General features: G+C 40.7%; 1 protein-coding gene and 1 long non-coding RNA gene across 3 annotated transcripts; one reads left to right on the top strand and one right to left on the bottom strand.

The window, feature by feature from the left end:
* Positions 1 to 255: 255 nt before the first annotated feature.
* On the bottom strand, positions 256 to 8,399 carry LOC116662680. 2 transcript variants are annotated; one of them, XR_004318678.1, is made up of 4 exons: positions 8,074 to 8,399; positions 7,545 to 7,583; positions 5,633 to 5,901; positions 256 to 2,407 (listed from the first exon to the last, which is right to left on the bottom strand). It is a non-coding gene; the product is annotated as an uncharacterized LOC116662680 (long non-coding RNA). The 2 variants fall into 2 exon arrangements; XR_004318677.1 differs by lacking the exon at positions 256 to 2,407 and having other exon boundaries at positions 3,100 to 5,901.
* Positions 8,400 to 8,519: 120 nt separating this feature from the next.
* PPIC (peptidylprolyl isomerase C) lies at positions 8,520 to 20,852 on the top strand. Its single transcript, XM_032476591.1, has 5 exons — positions 8,520 to 8,721; positions 15,033 to 15,146; positions 15,600 to 15,693; positions 18,008 to 18,192; positions 20,074 to 20,852. Exons 1-5 carry the CDS (start codon positions 8,605 to 8,607, stop codon positions 20,200 to 20,202), a joined length of 639 nt encoding a protein of 212 aa, XP_032332482.1. The 5' UTR covers positions 8,520 to 8,604; the 3' UTR covers positions 20,203 to 20,852.
* Positions 20,853 to 21,590: the final 738 nt, after the last annotated feature.

Raw genomic sequence — 21,590 nt, 5'->3', positions numbered from 1 at the left:
GTGTGGTGATTGCAAGATTGGAGAATCTTTTCTTTTGAACAATTTTTTTGCAGTGGCAAGAGAGTCACTACTTAACACTTCAGCATTTCTGTAAACCATCTTACATCTTCCAAAAGCATGGTTTAAACTCATAATTTACACATCATTATAGAAGACATTCCAGAGAGCATTATATTAATTGAATTCAATGAAAAAAATAAAATGCAAAGCTGGATGAACAGAATAACCAAAAGGTTGACAGGAAAAACAACAAAGCGTTAAAAGTATTTATTTGGGGGAATTAGGACTTTAACGGGTTTTTTTTCCTTCTATATTCCTGAATTTTAACATTTTTTACTGTAAAAATAAATTTGTACCTACAGGAACTTTAACTCATGTTTAAGGATCAGTTAAAATGTTTGTTCTCACTCCTAAAATAATGCATTAGCTAGTTTGTATAGATTGATGTAAAAACAGTGGCTTGCAGTTTATTTTATATTTGACTGTAATTTTATGGCCATGGATTAGTTCTATGACAGCAAATACAGGCTAGATTTACAATGTCAGTGTCTTTCCTCTCCAAGGAAAGTATATTAAACTGCCACTCTGGTGCCCGGGCCATCTCAACCTGAAAACTCAATAGCCTTTAGACCTACTTTCCTTATAAAGAGAAAGAAACAAACAAACAGAAGAAGAGAAGGAATGTTTTCTACAACAATTTCAAATAGGTACTATTAGCTTGCGTTCCTGAGCAGTGCTCTTGAGCAGAAATCCTAGGAGCAACTGGCTTATCAGTTGATGGAGGAAAAGATATCCAAGGAGAAATCCACACAGGCTCTGTTAGCCAGTGGCCAGCACCGAACGAACGCACAAAATGATAAGAATGCCAATGTTTAAAAGAGCTGGAACTTTTTGAAACAGAGTAGTACATGGACTTTGTCAATCTGATGTTTTAACGAGGCGATAGATGCCACCATTTTACTTTACCAACTTTTTTTTCGGTATGTGTAGGGGGAATGTTTGTTTCTGAAGATACTAATTATAGCTCAAGCTGCAGCTAAGAAAAATTGCCCTGTAGACTACTGTTGCTACCAGCAACTGGGCTCAGAATTGGGTATATTTGCAAAACAGGAATACTGGAAGTCTTTTAATGTCACTTAAAAATACTAATAATTTAAGCTTTCTGAAATTTCCAGGGTTTAAAGAAAAATCATTAAAGCAATTTCTATTACCAAGAATACAAATGACAAAGAAGTATTTACAGTGGGATTTCTCTCTTCTACAATAGTAGGGTGTCCTTAAATACAGTGAGAGAGCGTTATCAGTAAATGAGAATCAATTTGTATTTTACCTTTTAAATTAAGAATAATATATAGTATGCCTCTGTCCCACAAAACATGTTTTGAAGTAGATAAACTGCTCGTAGTAACTTCACAAATGTTCCTTTGACTTTGGATATATTATTTCAGCTGTCTCTGGTGAGGGCATTTCATATGCTTATAAATCTCTTTAGTTTCTTTTTGTATTTTAGTGCTTCATGTTAATGGACCCATAACTGTTACATAAAACACATCTATCTGCAAAGGTTTAGGAACAAACATTTATACCAAGCCTGTTTAAAAGTTGGCAGCCATGGTGAATAGTAAATAACAGTGAATAGGAGAAAACATAAATAAACAGATCAATTAAATAACAGGTTGTTTCCAAAGAATTTTTTAAAAGGTTGCTGACCTGTCAAGGTAGACACATCCAGCACCCAGATTAATGCAGCATGAAGTAGGTATCATCAGGGTTTCATAGCAGTCCATTTCAGTTCCCTCACGTAAACGTATTTTTTCTAATTTTTGGAATATAATCAGTGTTTAATCAATCCCCTACTACACTCTGAGTTGCAAGAGCCATATTCACTTGCTCGCCACTTCTTGTCACTTCCCAATTATCATACTCAGACCCAACTATGCTTCTATGTTCCCCAAGTTAACTATTTTTGACCACTTACTTTAGGTTAGATAGTTGTGAAATCTCCATCACACCTGAACTTCATAAAAACATGCATATTAAAGTTTCAAATGAACTTCAGTTCCTCAGTTTTATGTTGCTAACAATACCTAGCTCACAGGATTAAAGGGGATATTGTAAGCAAGTACCTTGCACGTAGTAGGAACTCAGTGAAGGTTAGATTTCTCTTCTGCAGTTTTTCTCAATGGGCTGAATCTCCACTTCATACGCTCAGGACCATTGACTGACATGAAATAAAAGTCACTTTACATAGTTCAAACCTGTTTCATGTACACATCTTCCCTTTGAAGCTTCCTGAGGGCAGGAACCATGCATCTTCAAATCTTCATTTTTGCACCCCAGGGTCTGGTGTGGGTAAGTGCCAACAAAACTCAGTGCTGCCCCTCCTTTTCTGGTTGGTGAAGGAGCTCTGGGAGGGTGAGAATGGGGGCATCGCCTGTCATTAAGAGTGTTTTTTAGTTATGTCCAGGTTAGGAAATAAAAGATGACTTTTTAATTCCTTGAAAACTTTGTCACCAAAGTTTGGCACTAATAGTCCATGGAGGAAGAAGATCTGAGTAAATAATTAGCTCCAGAAAAAAACATGCCATGCACATTAAAGATGGGGACAATAAGAGAGCCCCAGTAATTTCACTCCAATACGGCATCCTAGCCAGTAGACTCTAGTCCCTCTACATGATCTAAGGTGACTGTACTCTCATCTTAACACGTGAAAGAAATTTCCTGGGCAAAACCCCACAATTCAAATAACTAGCCATTAACAAAAGCCTTAGGCATTTATTTGCTAAATATGAGTTTAATTTAGCCAAGTTTCATTGTAGTTTCAGGGGAAGGTAATGTTTGACTCAACTAAGGTGTTATTTATATAAATGAAGAGAAAACACAGTGGACAAAAAATAAAGGTTTTTGAAAGACAATGAAATGTAGCTTTGAGAGCCATATTTATTTTAAAAGGAGCAGAAATCTAAAACTTGCTTCTGATATACTAGAAAGAACTAACCATGATAAAACTGCACTCTATGGTACTTATAAGTCATTAATAAGTGAAACATTAGCACTCCTTCTTTGTGATGAATCAAAACTACAGCAAAAGTGGCAAGCTATAAAAATACACCTCCATTGTTTATTTTGACGCTGCCAGAGATAACTGCCAACAGAGTTGCTAATCCCTTTTATAATTCACACATGCAGTATATTTGCATACATGTAAAACATAATGCATACATTTTACATTAATCTTATATTTTATCTATAGTTTTAATTGTACAATTTACACTATGATTATATCACACAAATGCTTTTGAAACTTGTGCGAGAGACTATAAAGGAATGTACACAAATGAGAGTAATTGTGTTAGGTAGTGAGAGAGACTACGAGTGACTTTTGAATAGTTAATGACTGAGAATTTTCTAAAGTTGGTAAGAGACATCAAGTCACAGAATTAAGAAGACTCATGAATCCCAAGCAGGATAAATAAAAAGAAATCTACACTTATGCAAATTCTAGTAAAACTGCTTTAAAACCCTAATACAGAGAGAAAAAAATATCAAAATCACCAGATTTTCAAAAGACAGATTACTTTCAAAGGGGTCTTATCCGATTTCTCAATAGAGATAATGGAAACTAGAATTCAAAAGAAATGACATATTCTGAAAGAAAATAATTTTATACTAGGCAAAAATATCCTCCAGGAATGACATTTTCAGAGAAAAATAAAATAACTTTTCACCAGCAGACTAGCACTTAAAGAATTACCAAATGGAGTTCTTCAGAAAATGATCAGTGTTTAAATTTAGAAATACAGAAAGTAATAAAGAGATAATGTAAATATGTCAATAAATCTAAACGTATATGACTTCACTAGGCAACACTGATTATGTGTTGGGGGCAGCTAAAAATAAAATACATGACAACAATTGCATAAAATTCCACAGAAGGCAAATAGAAGTGTCCTCAGGTTTTGTATTATCCAGAAAGAGAGTAAAACTAACAGGTAATGTTAGGCTTTGAAAAGTCAAGACTGCACATTGTAATCTTCAGTAAAACTATTGATAGAGTATTAAAAGGATGAGTAACCATCAGACTAGTAGAAGAGGAATACAGAATACTAAAATCTGTTCCACCGAAACAGAATAAAACAAGAAAGGAAAGAGGAACATAAAATGGTACCAATAGAAATAAAATATGAAGACGTTAGATTTAAATCCAAACATACTAAGTAAATACAGTAAATGTAAACAGACTGTATATCCTACTTAAGACAAAGATGATCAAGCTTCACTAAAAAACAATTTATGTTATTTACAAGAGATCTATTAAAACATAAGCACAGAAAGATTGAAAGTAGAGTCATAGAAAAAGATAAACCATGCATTCAGTAGCCAAAAGAAAGATGGTGAGTTACAGTAGTATCAGACTTTAAGGAAAAAGTATTACTAGAATTTGAGTGACATTTCATAATTACAAGAATTCAATTTATCAAAACAGTATTGGAATTGTTTGCACCCAGCAAAGTTGCCTTAAAACACATAAGGAAAAATATATAAAGAAAAATTTACAGAGCTACAAGACGAAACAGACAATCTACAGTCATAATGAGAGCTTTTACCACACTGTTATAGTAACTCTTACAACCCTTGTAAGAAGTAGATAAAAAGTCAGTAAAGATAGAGATATGAAATCCAAGATTGACAAATGTGGTCTAATAGACATATATAGAATACTGAGTCCAGTAAGGGCAGAATGCACTAAATACACAGGAAACAGTTTCCAAAAAAATTGATAATGTCCTATCTCATAAAGCAAGTCTCCATGTGTTTTAAGAGAATAAGATAATAAAGAATATGGTCTCTCACCACAATACAACTAAGGTAGAAATCACCAACAAAAAGATCATCAAAAAGTCATGTTTGGGAAATAAAATACTATACTTCAAAGTAATTCAGATTTTTTAAAAAAAAAGTATAAATTAGAAAATATTTTTAACTGAATGATAATGAAAATACTATATATCAAAACTTGTGGAAAGCATCTGAAGTGTGCTCCTTAAGGGGAATTTTATCATTTTAATTGCACATAGAGCAATATAAAAGAAGAAAGGCTAAAAAAATGATGAATTAAATTAAATAAGTCAGAGAAAGGCAAGTATCATATGATCTCTGATATGTGGAATCTTAAACAAAATAAAACAGAAAACCAAAAAAAAAAAAAAAGTAAGCTCATACAGAGAACAGATGGTGAAATGCCAGAGGTGGGAGATGGGGGTATGAGAAATGGGTAACTAAGTTTGCTTTTAGTTTAAATAAATTAAAAAACAAAACAAAACACTAACTTCTTTGTGTCTTAGTTTTCAGGATTCTTTCTTCTCAGGAATGTTGTTATTCATGAGAAGAAGGAAAAGAAGGAGAAGGAGAGGAAGAGGAAGAAAAATTTTGATTATACAACATTGAAAGCTAAAATATTATCACCACACACCTATTAGAAAGGCTAACATCTAAATACTGACACCACCAAATGCTGACAAGGATGTGGAGCAAGAGGAACACTCAACTCATTGCTGGCAGAAATGCAAAGTGATACAGCCACTATGGAAGACAGCTTGGCAGTTTCTTACAAAATGAAACACACATTTACCATAGGATCCATGTGTTGGCAGATCCATGTTCTCTCTGAAGGCTTTAGGGGAGGATCCTTCCTGGCCTCTTCCTGGTTTCTGGTGGTTATCAGCCACCCTAGACATCCTTTGGCTTACAGATGCATCCTTCCAATCTCTGTCTCTGTCTTCACATGGTGTTTTCCTCTGTGTGCGTCTTTGTTTCTCCTTTTTTTTTTTATAAGGACACCAGTCGTACTGGAGTAGGGCCAACCTATACCAGTATGATCTCATCTTAACTTGACTACATCTGCAACAAAAACAAAATAAAACAAAACAAAAAAACCCTATTTGGAAATAGGGTCACATTCACAGATACTAAGATTTAAGACTTCGACATAACATAATTGGATTTAAGACACCAACATAATTTTGGGGGGCACAATTTAACCCACAAAACAAGGACTCATCCTACTGTCACTTCTTTTTGGACTGAATGTCCTGGCCAGTGCAATAAGGCAAGAAAAAGAAATAAAAGGTATACAGATTAAAAGGAAGGAATAAAACTATTATTATTCATGGATGATATAGTTGCTTATGCAGAAAAATCCTAAGTAATTCACAGATAATTTACTAGAATTAGTAAGTTTAACAAACTAGTCTATTGAAGATTAACATACAAAATTAACTTTACTATGATATAATACCAACAAACAGGAAAATAAGTGTTTAAAAATACATAATTTACAGTAGCATAAAAAAGCCAAACACCTTGAAATCAATCTACATATGTGTAAGACCTTTAGGCAGACAACTATGAAAACTTACTGAGAGAAATTAGAGATCTAAATAAATGGAGGAATATGCCAAGTCTTTCCAAAATGATCTATACATGCAATGCAATTCCAATCAAAATCCCAGTATGGAAACTGACAAGCTGGTTCTCAAGTTTATATGGACACATAAAGGGTCAAGAACAGCCAAGAATCTGTTGAACAAAGTGGGAAGACTTGTACTACTAAATATGAAGACTTATTTTAAAGCTGTTTTCATTAAGATAATGTGGTGTTGCCACAAAGATAGACAAATATGCTGATGGGACAGAAAAGAGGGTCCACAAACAAACCCATGCAGGTGGGGACCCTTGTTCCATGACAGAAGTAGCATTACAGAGCAGCAAGTAAAGAAGACATTTTTCAATAAATTGTGCTGAAACAAGTGGAATTTATATGGAAAAACAATAATAAATTCAACCCCTACCTTATACTAGACATCAAAATAGCTACACACAAAAACATGGATGAATTTCACACACATAAATTTGAGCAAAAGAAGACATACAATAAGATTCCATTTACATAAAGTTAAAACAAAACTAAACCATATTGTAAGTAGTCAGGATTGTGGTTAATTTAGGGAGAAGCAAGCATTAATAACTGGGAGTGGTTACAAGAGGAATTTCTAGAGAGCTGATGAGTATTTCACTTCTTTGGATGGGTGGGGTTCTAGCTGTATTTGCTTTGTGATAATTCCTTGATCTGCACATTTACATTTTGTGCACTTTCCTTTATTTGCATTAATCTTCCCAATAAAATGATTTTTAAAAGTAGATAGACACATTTATTCACTGAACAAATACTTACTGAGAAACCACTATACACCAGACATTGTACTAGACCTGGATCAAAAAGAATAAATACAGGAATAAGTGCTCTGATATCCTTAGCTTGCTACAAAATGGGGACTCTTTCTTTATTGTGGGTAGGGGTGATGAGGCAAGCCATTAGATCCTTCACTGGACTGAAATATCAAAATAGTTCAGAAATGTTCTGCCCAGCCCTCAAAAGTTGTTACTCCTTGTGTACATAATAAATGGTTCCAGTGTAATTTAAATTTTTTTCAGTGTAATTTTAGATCTACACTTAGTCACACATAGGAATCCTATCTGCTTACCCAAGGAAAATCCTGTCTTGAAAGTCATGGCACCAGCCCCTAAGAAAACCAAGAGAATACTATTATTAATTTGTAGTTAATTTTGGAGCTATTACACTAAAATAAAAGGTTCTTTTAAGTCCTAATTCAAAAAGCACCGAGATTTAAAATAACGTTTTCCTGATTATAAAATACTTACATGCTCAATGTAGAACATCTGGGAGAACAGAAAATTACAAAGAAAACAAAAATCCATTATTCTATCACCATAGCTACTGTAGATGTTTTGGTACATTCCTTTTCATCTTTAAAATGCCTTTATATATTTATTTTCACAGTTGAGATCCTAATTTTTATGTGATTTTGCAACCCACGTTTTCCACTTAAAAATATGAGCATTTCCCCAAGCCATTAAATAATTTTCCTAAACATAATTCTTAAGTTTATAAAAATTATGTCCCCAACTTGAATAATCTCAGTGAGAAGTCATTCATTATGTGGAATCACGTCAAAACATCCGGAATCCCAAAGTTCTGAGAGGCATCCAAACCTTAACTAAAGCCTCCGATGGAACCCTGGAACCTGGCTGGGGTGGCAGAAGCTACTCCAAGGGCAGATGCGGTCACAGACGCGGACCGGTCCTCAGAGTCCCCCGCCCTGGAGTGCGCAAGTTGCCAGGCGGACCCGGAGCCCAGAGAGTCATCGACTTTGGATCAGGTTTAATATGCGTCTACGCGGTAAGTTCCTGGAGATGCCCCAGCGCGCACCCCTCAGCTCCCGGGTCCCAGTCGAGGCTGCCAAACCCGAGCAGCGCTGGCTCACTCCTGACCCCGGCGCCCAGCGGACCCTCCGCCCTCGCGGCGGTTGGACGCGGCTGCGCCCTCGGTGGCGCGCCTCTGCAAGTCCCTAGTTTGGGTCGCTGGGCTGAACTTGTGAGGAGGCGCTCCAGGTTCCAGCCCTGCCCCAGCCGCTCCATCCACAACCCCCCCACCCCCTCCACCGGGAAGTGCGCAGGCGCACCCGGCCAGGAGTCCCGCCAGCTGTCGCGTCGGAGTCGCTGCTGCCACTGCCACCGCTCACCATGGGCTCGAGTCCCCGGCTGCTGCTTTTTCTCGTGCTTTGCGTGGGGGTCAGCGCGCTCGTGCCTTCTACAGGGGCCTCGGGCGTCCGTAAGAGAGGCCCCTCGGTGACGGCCAAGGTGACCGAGCGGCGGGCAGCAACTTCCCCTCGTGCTGGCCGGGGGGGATGAGGCAGCTTTGAGGACTGGAATCTCCGGGAGAGGGGCGGGGAGGGGGCTTCCCGGGCGCTGAGGACTGGAGGCGGCCGCGGGGCTTGATGGGAGGGGGCTGCCCGCGCGCGGGGGCCGCTATCCCCCTGGAGATTTGAGGGCGCAGGGCCGTGTCCCAGCCTGCCCCCGCGGCAGACTGTCTGAACTCTGTCTCCCGGGCTGGTGGTACGACGTGACCGGCCCAGGAGCTGGGAGAAGCTTCCGGAACCGGTGGGCCCTTTCTCCAGGAAGGAGACAACCGAGTACTTCCTACGGCGTGGCGGGGACTGCGGAATAGAAGCAGGAAGAATGTGGGGCGGGGTGGCAGGGTAGGGAGAGGATGGGCGGAGGAGACGCGCTTCGAGTGGAGGGGTTGCACTGGGCCGCCCGCCGCGGCTGTCACCCGCCCTGGCAGAGCCCAGGTCCAGCTCCTGTTGCAGTGGTGCCGGTGCAGGCGTTACCTGGCTTTTCTTAAACGAAAGGCTGTTCTCCTTCTCAATGTAGGAATCATCCTCCCCTGCGAGGGAGAGGTGCGCTTTGCAGACTCTGGCGGCTGGCGGGTAGACTCTGGACTTGGGATGGTCCCAGAACAGCACGGGCGGCACCTGTGTAACTGAGACCAGCCTTTTCATCTCGATTAGGCGGGACATCTGCCATAGACTGTGTCTTTACCGCTTCAGCTCTTTTTTTTTTTCCCCCCAGCATATTTACCCAAGGCTAGAAGATAATGGGAGGGTGCAGGGAGAGACGAAGGGAGGGAATGATTTGGTGCCCTTGATAACCACTTCGAAAAAACCCGCTGGCGGTAGCGTCTTGGAATCCGGAAGGAAGGGCAGCTGCAAGTGGTCTTAACAATCAGTCTGGTGTTTGCCAGGAGAAATGATAGTGTTGAACTAGTAGTAGAGTGTCTTCACCCTCTATCACAGACCCCACCTGAGGAGAGGGCAGGATAAAGGGCGGGGGAGGTTCAGTCCAACATCTGATGGAGCCTAAGGGTGAACAGAAAGGCCGCGCTACGGGGTGTGTGCAGTGATAAACTGAGCCTGATTGATTTGAGCGCTGATTCTCCTCCCAGCCCCTTGATGTTTTTTGCGTATCTAAGTTTTGGGAAATAGCTTACACAGAGCTGAAGGGTTGGGAGTGGGGGGAGGAGTGGTGCCTTCAGCCTGCAGATACTACCGGGGGGGGGGGTGTCTCATGGGATACAGCCATAAACATAAAATTCATAAAATGATGAAATGAAGGAAATACACCCTAATATAGGGTTTTAAAGAATGGGATTGACATGATCTCATATATGCTTTTAAACAATTACTGTGGCTGCTCAGTGGAGAGTGAAGTGGGAGGTCATTCAGAGCTCCAGGTCAGAGTCCAGATGGTGGTGGCTTGGAATAGGGGGGATATTTGTGGAAATGGGAAACCAGGGAGGGACTGAAAATAGATTTTTGAAGTATAACTAACAGGACTTGCCGATGGTTTAGATAGGGGTAGGGGAGTGGGAGTAGGTTTGCCAGATAAAATACAGGATGCCCTGTTAGATGTGAATTTCAGATAAGCAACAAATAATTTCTTAGTGTGAGGACATCACCTATACTATTTGGGAACAAGCTTCACCCAGGAAGCTTTCAGATCTACCAGTTCAGAGACCCACCCCAGAGCAAGTAATCACAATCTCTGGAGGTGTGCAGCCTGGACTGGGAATCTCTCAGAGAGGGGAGGAAGCTGGGGGCTGCACGAGGGGGAAAGTTGGGGCATCTCAGCCTCAAGTCCAGGGTGCTGTCACTGAGTTTTCCTGTGCTGTACTTTTGAAATAGTCACTCAGCGTATCTCCTTTTTTCTCCATGAGTTTGTCATTAAGTTCTAAAAACTAGCTGTGTAGGCATGTCCTTCTACAGATTCATCTCTGTTGAATTACCTTTTCAGTGGGCATTTTAAAAATAGCGAATCTATTGGAAAATGGAGACATTAAAAATGATTTCTCTGAGTATGGAAAAGTAGATTAATTGCTTATCATTCTAGTGTATTGTTTTCCCAGTAGTCTTTTTTTTTTTAATCTTTTTTTGGGGGGAGGAGGTTACTAGGTTTATTTATTTTTATTTTATTATAATTTTTAGTAGAGGTACTGGGGATTGAACCCAGGACCTTGTGCATGCTAAGCACACAATCTACCACTGAGCTATATCTACCCCTCTCCCAGGAGTCTTTACTTTTTCCTCTGATTTTGTTTAAAAATAAGAATCTGTAAATAAGAGAGGTGTGAAGTGCTGCACCCCCCCTCCCAGGGCCCTTTCATGGCACTTACCTTGTCCATGAATCCTGCTGACAGCCACCACCTCAGCCTCCTGCCCAGCCATAGAGGGCTAGGGTCAGGGCTCTGTCTCAAAGTCCACTGAATTGGCACTTGCAGCCCTGCATTTTCCAGCAGATGCCATGGGCTCTGTGCAGGGAAAGGCACCACGAGTATAGAAAGTGATGCTGCTGTCTTTCCAGTTGCACGCACGTCACAGCTTGCTGGCACTTTCTGCAGCTTGGAGTGGCCAAGAGGCTGAGGCCGGGGTAACAGTGAGTTATCTGATAATGTCTGAGGCTCGCCTCTGTAAATAGAGATGGAAATAATACCTACTGGAGGCAGGGTTTTGCATATTAGATGTGATAATGCAGGTAAAGCACTTAGCCCCAGTTGAAGTTACTGATTTAAGAGGTCAATTGTTAGTGTTATTTGTGTTGTCTTAGTAATCCTCGCAGGCAGTGCAGCCCTGAGAGGAATCATCATCTGCGTACAGATGAGGAACAGGAGCTCAGAGTTGCCCAAGGTCCCACGGCCACTTATTAGTGGAGCTGGGTTTGGGAACAGTTTCCTTGACATCACAGCTCACATACTTGGTGTCTTCCCCAGCTGCTTTGCAAACGGAAGCAGGATTAACAATACAGGGGTTTGGGGCAGATTGTTTTGAGTGCCTCTGGCCTCTTCCCCTGTCTCTCCTCACCTCCAGTGCCCCATAATTTTCAAATGACTTTCAAGGGCAGCCATAAGGGGAAAAAGGAGTGACTGAGGCGCCTGCTTCTGAAGTGCAACGTGGAATCCAAGTTCCACCTTTTCCAGGAAGCCCGCCCTGATCCCTACAGAAACAACCTCTATCCGTGGCATTTTATCTGTGCACATCTTCTGATAAAACCTGACTTCCCATTATATTATAGCTCCCTGTACATGTGCTTTCTCTCCTGTGGGACTGTGACTCCAGGGGGTAGGGGCTTTGCAGCCCCACCACTTGTTTAGCACAGGGCCTGTTCCCAAGGACAGGCATCAAAGTCAGATGATCTAGGGTGAGAGGGTTTGCCTGACAGCCACCCTGGCCACCTGCACCGAGTGTGTAGGTGTGTGTGCCCTGGTCCTCATTATCACCTTACATTGAACTATTTAGACTTTCTTGAGAACCTGCTTGAGCTGACACTGTGCTGGGCACTGGGGATCTAAGAACAGCTTTTCTACCCCCTTAGGGATTCCCTGCATAGTCAGAGAGAGCCATATTAACGATCAATGGAAGTCCAACTGGACTCAGCCTCAGACTGAAATTTTGTCTTTCACACTTCTAACATGGCCTAACAAAACCTGTATCTCTTAGTCAGCATCCTTCCTTTGCCATCTGGAGCTGGTGAGAGTTTCCCTTCCCAGCCGGTTGTGGTCAGAAGGGTTGTGGTGCTTCTCTGCACGTGGATCAGATTTCCTGCCTTGGTGCTCTGGTTCCAGAAAGAACTCTGCCAGGTGGGGCTTGTGTCCACTCTTATCCCTGGAGGCTGCTCCCTTCTTTCAGGCTGGCCTCACATCACACCTTCTCTAGGATGCCTTCCTTCAGCCCTTAACATCCCTCCAGAACGCTGGGTATACAGTGTTCTTGGGGCACTTGTCACATGTGGCCACCTTGTATTGTGGTTGTTCATTTTCTTGGCCTCTTTTTTTTTTTTATTGAAGTTTAGTTGATTTACAATGTTGTGTTAGTTTCTGGTGCACAGCAAAGTAACTCAGTTGTGTGTGTGTGTGTGTGTGTGTGTGTGTGTATTTTTTCATACTCTTTTCCATTATGGTTTATTATAGGATATTGAATATAGTTCCCCATGCTGTTCATCTATTTTATATATAGTAGTGTGTATCTGTTGATCCCAAACTCCTGATTTATCCCTCTCCTCCTTTCCCCTTTGGTAACCATAAGTTTATTTTCTACAACTCTGAGTCTGTTTCTGTTTTGTACATAAGTTCATTTGTATCATTTTTTAGATTCCACATATAAGTGATCTCATAGGATACTTGTCTTTCTCTGTCTGACTTACTTCACTTAGTATGATCATCTCTAGGTCCATCCATGTTGCTGCAAATACTTGGCCGGTCTCTTTATGTAAGCTCCCTTAGGACACGGATGCCCTCCAGGAGCTGGTCCCCTCACACTGCCTTTATATAGATCTTTGACAAATATTTGTTGACAATAAGATCTGATTTTCTCATTTCCATTAGAGTTAGGGAAACTATGCTATATTTTCTTGCCATCACTCATTGAATGTGAAGGATGCTGAGGTTTGGGGAAAAAATCATATTAATACATGTGCTAGGCCACGTGTAAGAAAAGGAGATTCTTATTGAAGAGCTATGCTGGGTGATAGACACTTTTTCTTCATCTTCTCACACTGCTCTCTCACATTTTATTCTCTTTGCTGTGGAGATGTTCATGGACTTTATTTTCTCTTCTTTATTTTTAAAGTCTCGCAGGCTTTTCTACTGGCTTACATGGTGCCTCTTTACAATTATGTCCCCGACTCCTTTCCTGGTGCTGCTTCCTTATTGCCAGTTATTGAATTTACTCCTTGGCTCGGAAATCCCTTTGGAGAACCTGCTTCTCTTTGGCCCCAGCTCTGCACAACTGGGCTCCTGTGCACGTGAATGCTGCTTCCTGAATTGTCCTTCTCTAGTGCACTGCTGCATCTCAAGGGCACGGTCTTTTGTGCATTCTGGAAAATTCTACTATATAAATAAAACAATTTTTGCTGCTTTGGCCATGTAAAATTGCAGAATGCCACATGGAACACTAAATATCACATCACCCGGTGACAGACGAACTGACGTATTGGCAGAAGCCCTCGTCTTGGACTAAATAAAGCTTGACAGTCTTTACTTAGTGATTTTTCTAAACTGTACGACATCTTTTTCTGTGACAACCCTTCTTATTTTTTTTTAAAGCCATCTCTTAAATGTCTTTTTTTATCCATTCAAACGGTAAATTGCTTCATATAATCTAAACTCACTAATAGAATGCCCTTCGACTCCGTGGCCTTTTCAAGCGTTCTGTCTCAGAATCGTCTGAACACAGTGATTTGTGAAGGAAAACATGTATAATTTCATTTCAGATGAAACGGTTAAAAAAAGGTTCAAGTGAATTTTTAAGGTTTATCTGCAAAAAAGTGACTCACACTCACTCCTGATGTGTGCTTTCTTTCTTCAGTTCTAAAATGTTGTGATAGAGGAAGGACACGTTCTACTTGTGCAACTTCGGGAACATGACGACTGCATTCGGTGTCTGAGTGTACAGGGAAAATGGTCCTGTCAGGACCCGAGTGTAATGTCTGCTGTTCTCTGGACGTGCTGGAGCCCTGGTGCCTTAGCATGTTTGGAAGCACATGGCGGGCCTTTTGGAGGAGTGCTGTATGTTTTGATCATCTTTCGCAGTTCCCTTGACAGCAGATGTCTATTGAGCACTCAGTGGGAGTTTGGCAGTGCTCGAATTTAAAAATAAATAAATCTGGATGGTTAGATAATTTCTCTCCTCACCAGTTTTTTCTCCTGCCAAGATGGGAGAGCATTACCTCTCAGAAGAAGTCTCCACTCTTACCTGCGTCTACAAAGCTAGGAAACAGGAGGCGACAGCAGTGTTGGTCTGGGGTGAGGAGGAGAGGAGTTCCTGGAGACATTACTGGCTGCCTCTCACAGCACTGAGTCAGACTTTAAACCGTTCCTGGTAGAGGGCCTGGCCCAGGGGGGTGCTCCATAAATGTGTGGTAAATGAATATTTGTGAGGGAGAAGCACCTACAGAATGGTTTCAGAGCTCTAATTTATCTCATGCTCCTTCACGACCCCTTTATAAAATACTGGTGGGCAGGGCTCTTACATGCGAATCAACTCCCAGATTGTAATGTTCACCTACCCTATAGCGCGGCTTTTCCTTCTTATAACCTTCTGCCTTTCAACCACACACAGGTCTTCTTTGATGTGAGGATTGGAGATAAAGATGTTGGCAGAATAGTGATTGGCCTCTTTGGAAAAGTCGTGCCCAAGACTGTGGAAAATTTTGTCGCTCTGGCAACAGGAGAGGTATATCTCAGTTTTATTCCCGTTAACTGTGCACACAATTGGATCTTCCTTCTTTTAAGCCAAGCATAAAGATGCATGCTGGGAAAATAAGTATTAAGTTAGTAAGTGAGATGAACCTGAGACATCTAATAATATTTTACTTTATTTTCCTATAAAATGTGTATTCTTCAAGCACTCAGGGTTTTAGAAAGTGGGGGGAAACAGTTACCAAGTGAAAATGCAGATTTCTCTATTTTACTTATGCACATTAGTACTTTACTTCCATAGTTTGTTTATGTATTTTTTGGTCAGCTAATGATAAATTTCTATCAGTAAATTATTGCAAGGACCTGATCTAGTTCTGTAGATATTTTGTGTAACTTTCTCATTTTGTCATTTCCAGATAAACACTGGGCTTTATCTTTCAGTATGGGTTATATCTACTTGTATATTCAATTGACTTAATCTCTTTAGAAAGGATATGGATATAAAGGAAGCAAATTTCATCGCGTCATCAAAGATTTCATGATTCAAGGAGGAGACTTCACCCGTGGAGACGGCACTGGCGGTAATGTGGTCTCGCACATTTTTCCTTTCCTGCTTACCAAAGTGAAACCTAAGATTAAGACAATATACTTATCCAGTATATCGAACTCCCAGGTTTAAAGAACAAAGTCATAAAGACAACCAATCTAATTCTTTAAGAAGGATGGAGTTTGGGGGAGCCTCATCTAACAAGATCTTGGTAGGTACAAATGAGTTAGGCTTCCTAATTTAAAACAGTATTGCTTTGGTGTTCATTATCTTTCTATAGTGGAGATGTACTCATTTAGTAGACTGTTCTGCAGTGATTGAATGGTAGACTCCTAGTATGTAGCAGTACAGAAAGACGTTTGTCATCACAAAGAAAGGTAGGCTATAAAACTGTACAGTGTGGTGGCAGCCAGCTGCAAATGTGTAGGTTGGTGCAGGAGGCCTGAGGGCATCATGCCAGGGTGATCAGACTGACACTTAGGTGACAGGATTACAGGTGAATTTGCCTCCTTCTTTCAAAATTCTTTCATTTTACTGTGAGCTTTTCAATAATTAAAAAAAGTGAAAGTAATAGACAAGTTGTCAAATATAATGTAACTTAATTTTTATCAACAAAGTTAGAGTTCTTTAAAGTACAAATAATTAAGTTTATAGCTTTTCAGATATCCCTGAGCTTACTGTTTCTGAGGATTCCAGCTACCCAGCCCCTGTGACCGTTTTTCCTCAAAAATGTTGTGAGTTCTTTTCCTGAACACACACATAATATACATAATTACACAGAATTTAAATTTACTTCAGGTTTAAGATTTCTATTTCAGCAAATACTGGTTTTGGTGGATATTAAACTGCTAACTTTTTAAAGAAACACTTGGGTCATTTTCAAGCCCTAGGGCTAATTTTATGTTTATTGCAATGGTTTATTTATAACAAAATGGCTACCATTAAAGGCTTGGCTTTGTCCAAAATTTCGGGACGATTGTTTTAGTCCCTGCGGAGATGCTGCCGGGCATGGGAATGTTGAATGGAGCAGGAGAACATGTGCAGGTTGCTTGGGTTAATGGGGCTGGTGAGGATGCTCAGCACAGTAGTCCCAGCCGCTGCAGAGCTGAGTCTCACTGGAAAAGCTTGCAGCTCCAGTACTGGTCCCCTCTGGACTGGCACCCCACCATCCTGCCTGAGGCCCTGAAGTAATGGTGACAGAGCTTTACTGTGTCCTCTTTTCTTTGTGTGTCTCTGCCTGCTTTTCCTGCCGTATGTGTGTGTGCATGTGCAGAGTTAAAATATTCTGTTTAGGAGATAGGACCTTTTGGATCACTTAAATTTAGCCTAGACCTCTCTGCAGGCAGAACTTTCCTGCCAGGCCATCTTGTGTGTCACTGACCAATCAGCTATAAATTGTTTGCCTTTGATAGCCACTTCTGGTCCTTCTAACTGAGCCAGGGCTTTAAGGTTGGTCATCGATGGATAAGGAGTCCTAAAGTGGAGGAGGTGGGCATGACAGGCACTCAAGGTGTTGGAGAATGGAGAGATACTTCTCCTGGTCCGTACTGTTGTTTTATAGGAAAAATGTGTTCTGCTCTCCCTGCTGCTATGCTAGGACTCCAGCCTACATGCCTGCCTCTGGGGCTTCTGTTCAAGGTTGGATCCTTGGGTGCTCTCAATTGCCGTCACCCTCTGTATCCTGGTGAGCCCTGAAGTCACCATGCCTAATGACTTCCAGGCTGGCACTATTGCTCTTAGTGCTGAGGCAGGAAAGAGTGTTAGAGTCAGAACATCACTGTTCATGTCCTGCTCTGCCGTTTGTGAGTCTGATAATCTCTGTTTACCATTCAAATAGGAATGAGAATACCCATTCTCTGGGACTGTTGTGAGAATTAGCTGAGAGTGTAGATTAGGTGCATACTGCACTCTAGTTGGGTTGGGTGCTGAGACAGGAGTGACCCAGGACAAGTGAGCTGAATCTCAGGACAGAGTTGGAGCCACTAGGATGGCTCGTCCTCTTTCTCTCTGGGTTCAGGATTTCATCCTGTCCATTGCTTCCTTCCCATTTCAGAGTGAAATCACTGACTTGCTTGGTCATGGTTTGGGTCTTGGTTTGAGGCCAGAGGGGACCCTACTATCTTGTGTCATACTTTCATTTGTTTGTTTCAGTCCCTGGTGTTCTGTTTCCTTAAGGAGTTAATTTTATCCTCTGCTTTATTCCTCCTTATGTTGGACCATCTTTTCCCATCCCCACCTCCTACAGGCTTCTATTACTCAGTTCTACTCAAACTTTATGTTTTCCTTTGAGGAATTTCCTTTCATATAACATCTGTTGATTCTCCCCTTTTTTGTTTTGTCTCACCCAGGTATAAGCATTTACGGTGAGACGTTTCCAGATGAGAACTTCAAACTGAAGCATTATGGCATTGGGTGGGTCAGCATGGCCAATGCAGGGCCGGACACCAACGGCTCTCAGTTCTTTATCACCTTGACCAAGCCCACCTGGCTGGATGGCAAGCATGTGGTATTTGGAAAAGTCATCGATGGAATGGTAACTTGATATATTGTTTTTTCTTGTTCAAAGCTTTATATTTATAATGGGGGTACCTTTAGTGATTTAATCTATAAATGTGCTTGTTAGAGAGCCATAATTATATGCTGACTTGCCTTTTCCGAGGTGAATAAATTATATGTGGTATCGTATTTTAATTGTTAGGAGCATTGGGGCAAAGCTGAGGACTTGGCATGAGAAGTTGAGTACTTAATTTATCTCACTACTTGATATAATTGGAAACTCTTTTTAATGTAATGAACTAAAATCCTGTATGTACATACAATGAGATACGATTCAGCCTTAAAAAGGAAGGAAATCATGTCACAGGCTATACAACATGGACAGACTTTAAGAATACTGTTAAGTGAAACAGGCTCGTCACTAAATGATTGTATGATTCCATTTAAATGAGGTATCTAAAGTAGTCAAATACATGGAAACATAAAGTAGAATGGTGGCTGCTGGGGGCTTGGGTTCAGAAATGGGGAGCTGGTGTTCCATGGGTATCACTATAAATCTTCAGTTTTACAAGATGAAAAAGTTCTAGAGATCAGTTGCACAATAATGTGAATATACTTAAATTACTGAACTGTACACTCAGAAATGGGTAAGATGGTAAATTTTATGGTATGTGTTTCTTACCACAATTTAAAATAAAGTATTTTTAAAAACCCTGAGCCCCACGTGGTTCAGTACAGACATAAGTCACCTTCAAAGACACAGAGTATAGCAACCAAAATTACTAAAGAGAATTCAAGTTTACGCTGCTATGTCTCAAAGAATATCCATGGGATCCAATTCACAATCATAATCACAATAGGAACCTTAAAATCCTCATTCTCCTCCACTCCCAACATTACACATCCTGGGACACCTGCTGCCTGGTCTCAGATGAACAGTCCTTCACAATTTATGAGTCATAAACTACCTTGAAAAACAAATGAAAACTATAACTGTCTTTACAGAATAAGAAAAAAAAAACTGTGTTTCTACTGTTGTAAGGGATTTTCAGAATCTTCTGAATTCCATCCTCTGATCCTCCAGAGATCATCTGGGTTGCTTTGTTAACAGTGGCCCTCACCCCAGACTCACAGAATCAGAACCTCTAGACGTGGGCCCACAAATAAGCATTTAAAAAATTGTGGTAAACATAGCACAGAAATGTCCAATTTAACCGTTAAATACACAGGCTTTAAAGTGCCACAGGTAATTCGGACGTGTGGCTGCTGCTCTAGGTTCACACGTGTGCACAGGTGCACATACATACCCACACCCTTGCCGAGTCCTTGACAGTATGAAGCATAAAGCAATACATGGGCTTCTGGAGCCTTCCAGAGTAGACAAAGGGGCCTTTACATCACTGTGTGGTTGAGGTTACAGAAGTATCAGATTCAACCTGTAGGTTAATGGGTGGGGTCCACATTAAAATGGGCAAACCCAGAACTATCTCTGCTTATAAATCTGCTTTCTGGCCCACTTTCTTCTGCCTAGACCTCTTATAGAGTGGAGCTGAAACTGACTCAAACTCCATGCTAACTTTTAAGTTGGGTTCTAACAAGTGAGTAGAAATACTTTTTATTAGAGCTAGATGCTTGTAAAAATATCTAATTTTTTTTTAGAATATAAAATACTAATAAAAAGAAGGGAGGAAACACACAAATATGTTCTTTAATTGGCAAGGTAGTGGGTAAATTTTATTCTGTTATATATAAACTTCCTGACTATTTTTAAATTTTCCATACTTAGCTTGCATGGTTTTTATAATCATAAAAAACAACTTATCCCCACTTGGGCTTTCAGACTTCACATTGATTTCACTTCTGGATCACCACTGTTGCTGGTCAGAAGTGAACCATGGGTCTACTTTTCTCTCACCAGACAGTGGTCCACTCCATAGAACTGCAGGCAACTGATGGGCATGACCGTCCGCTCACCGACTGCTCCATCGTCAACAGCGGCAAGATCGATGTGAAAACGCCCTTTGTGGTAGAGGTCGCTGACTGGTGATACAACTAGCAGAAAACAAAGAAGCACACACTCTGGCAGGGGTGTAGGGGTGTGTGTGTGTGTGTGTGTGTATGTGTGTGTGTCTTTTGAGTCTTCAAAGTTACTGTTTTGCTTTGTTTTTAAACTTTCTTCTGTTTTCCGCCCTAGATCACAGGGAAGTTACAAAGATCAACCACTCAAAGTTTAGTTTCCATGAATTTTGGTAAATCACTTGCTTAGGGACTTTGCACTTAAAAGACATATCCCTCTCCTCAAGTGGTGCTATTTTTAAACTAGAAAATTTTTTATTGGCTATATTCTTTTGAAGAACACATTCATTACTTTGCTGGATTAATTGTGATACCTGGGTTGAGTGATATATAAGATCTGTCTGAGAAAGATGGGGATTGGAAGTTTATTACTTTGTATTCAAACAGAAATTCTTTTCAGGTAAAGGGAGATTTGATTAGTATTATCTGATATATGGCACAGGGACTTTTACCTGTGAAAGGTGCTTTGGTGTTCTCTATATTAAATACTTTTTATATAGATCAATTATTTTTGCAAGACTTTTTTTTAAACCTAAGTTCTTTGAAAAAGTAATGTACAAAAGCATATGCATTTTCATGTTAATGATGAACAGACTAAAGAAGATTCTGTATATCAAAATACAAACACAGCTGGATAATCGGGGATGGGAATGCACAGAAATGGTGCCCATCCACATCCCAAATACTTGAGATGATTTCTCACTAATTTTTACTCAATGTAACATTTTTAGAAAGTTCCCTTGAGTCCAGTTGCAACAAAAAGGATTTTTTTTTTTTTTCATTTACATAGTGGAGCTGAAGCTTCAGGCTGTACTTAAGCTAGCCTTGTTAGGGCTTTGTTGTAACATACCTGGCAGTAGCACAGTGCACCTGATCTCTGTTCAGGTGAGAGGGGAGCTGCTAGAAAACGGCCCCACAGCTTCTTCTGAGACCTGGAGACTCATGCAGTGAAGGTCCAAAAAATCCACCTCTTGAGCTGTGTTCTAAGAAAACTGCTTCAGTGAGAGATGAGATGAAATGAGCATTCTTACTGCTGATGGGGTGTTAATTGCTACAGCTTTCCTGAAGAGCAGTTGGTTATTTTTTTTTCCCAGAAGAATTTATGAAAGGCCTTTGATAGGTCAGGTACCAGCTTTGAGTTTGGGGGATACAGCAATGGATGAGAACAGGGCATCGTGGAACTTACATTCTAGTGATGAAGACAGAATAAATGAGGTAACAAATAAAAGGGTCTTGGCACTGTATAAAAACCACTAGGTTTGCTGGAGAGGCTGGGGTGCGGTGGGGGAGGGGCGCTGTTCTAGTGGCTCCTGAGGGGACTTTTGAGGTGAGCTCTGAAGGACAGAGGGTAGTCAGCTG

The sequence above is a fragment of the Camelus ferus genome, chromosome 3, assembly GCF_009834535.1.
Source record: "Camelus ferus isolate YT-003-E chromosome 3, BCGSAC_Cfer_1.0, whole genome shotgun sequence".
Classification (NCBI taxonomy): Eukaryota; Metazoa; Chordata; class Mammalia; order Artiodactyla; family Camelidae; genus Camelus; species Camelus ferus.
Note: the sequence above shows the minus strand (reverse complement) of the source record. Positions and strands in the feature narration are given on the sequence as shown.

What these genes read in the sequence shown, in the direction of transcription:
- PPIC (XM_032476591.1), top strand. Translation starts at nt 8,605, where the DNA reads ATGGGCTCGAGTCCCCGGCTGCTGCTTTTTCTCGTGCTTTGCGTGGGG. An exon ending in CCGTGGAGACGGCACTGGCG is followed by an intron (nt 15,694 to 18,007) that starts GTAATGTGGTCT and finishes TGTCTCACCCAG; the next exon opens with GTATAAGCATTTACGGTGAG. An exon ending in GAAAAGTCATCGATGGAATG is followed by an intron (nt 18,193 to 20,073) that starts GTAACTTGATAT and finishes TTCTCTCACCAG; the next exon opens with ACAGTGGTCCACTCCATAGA.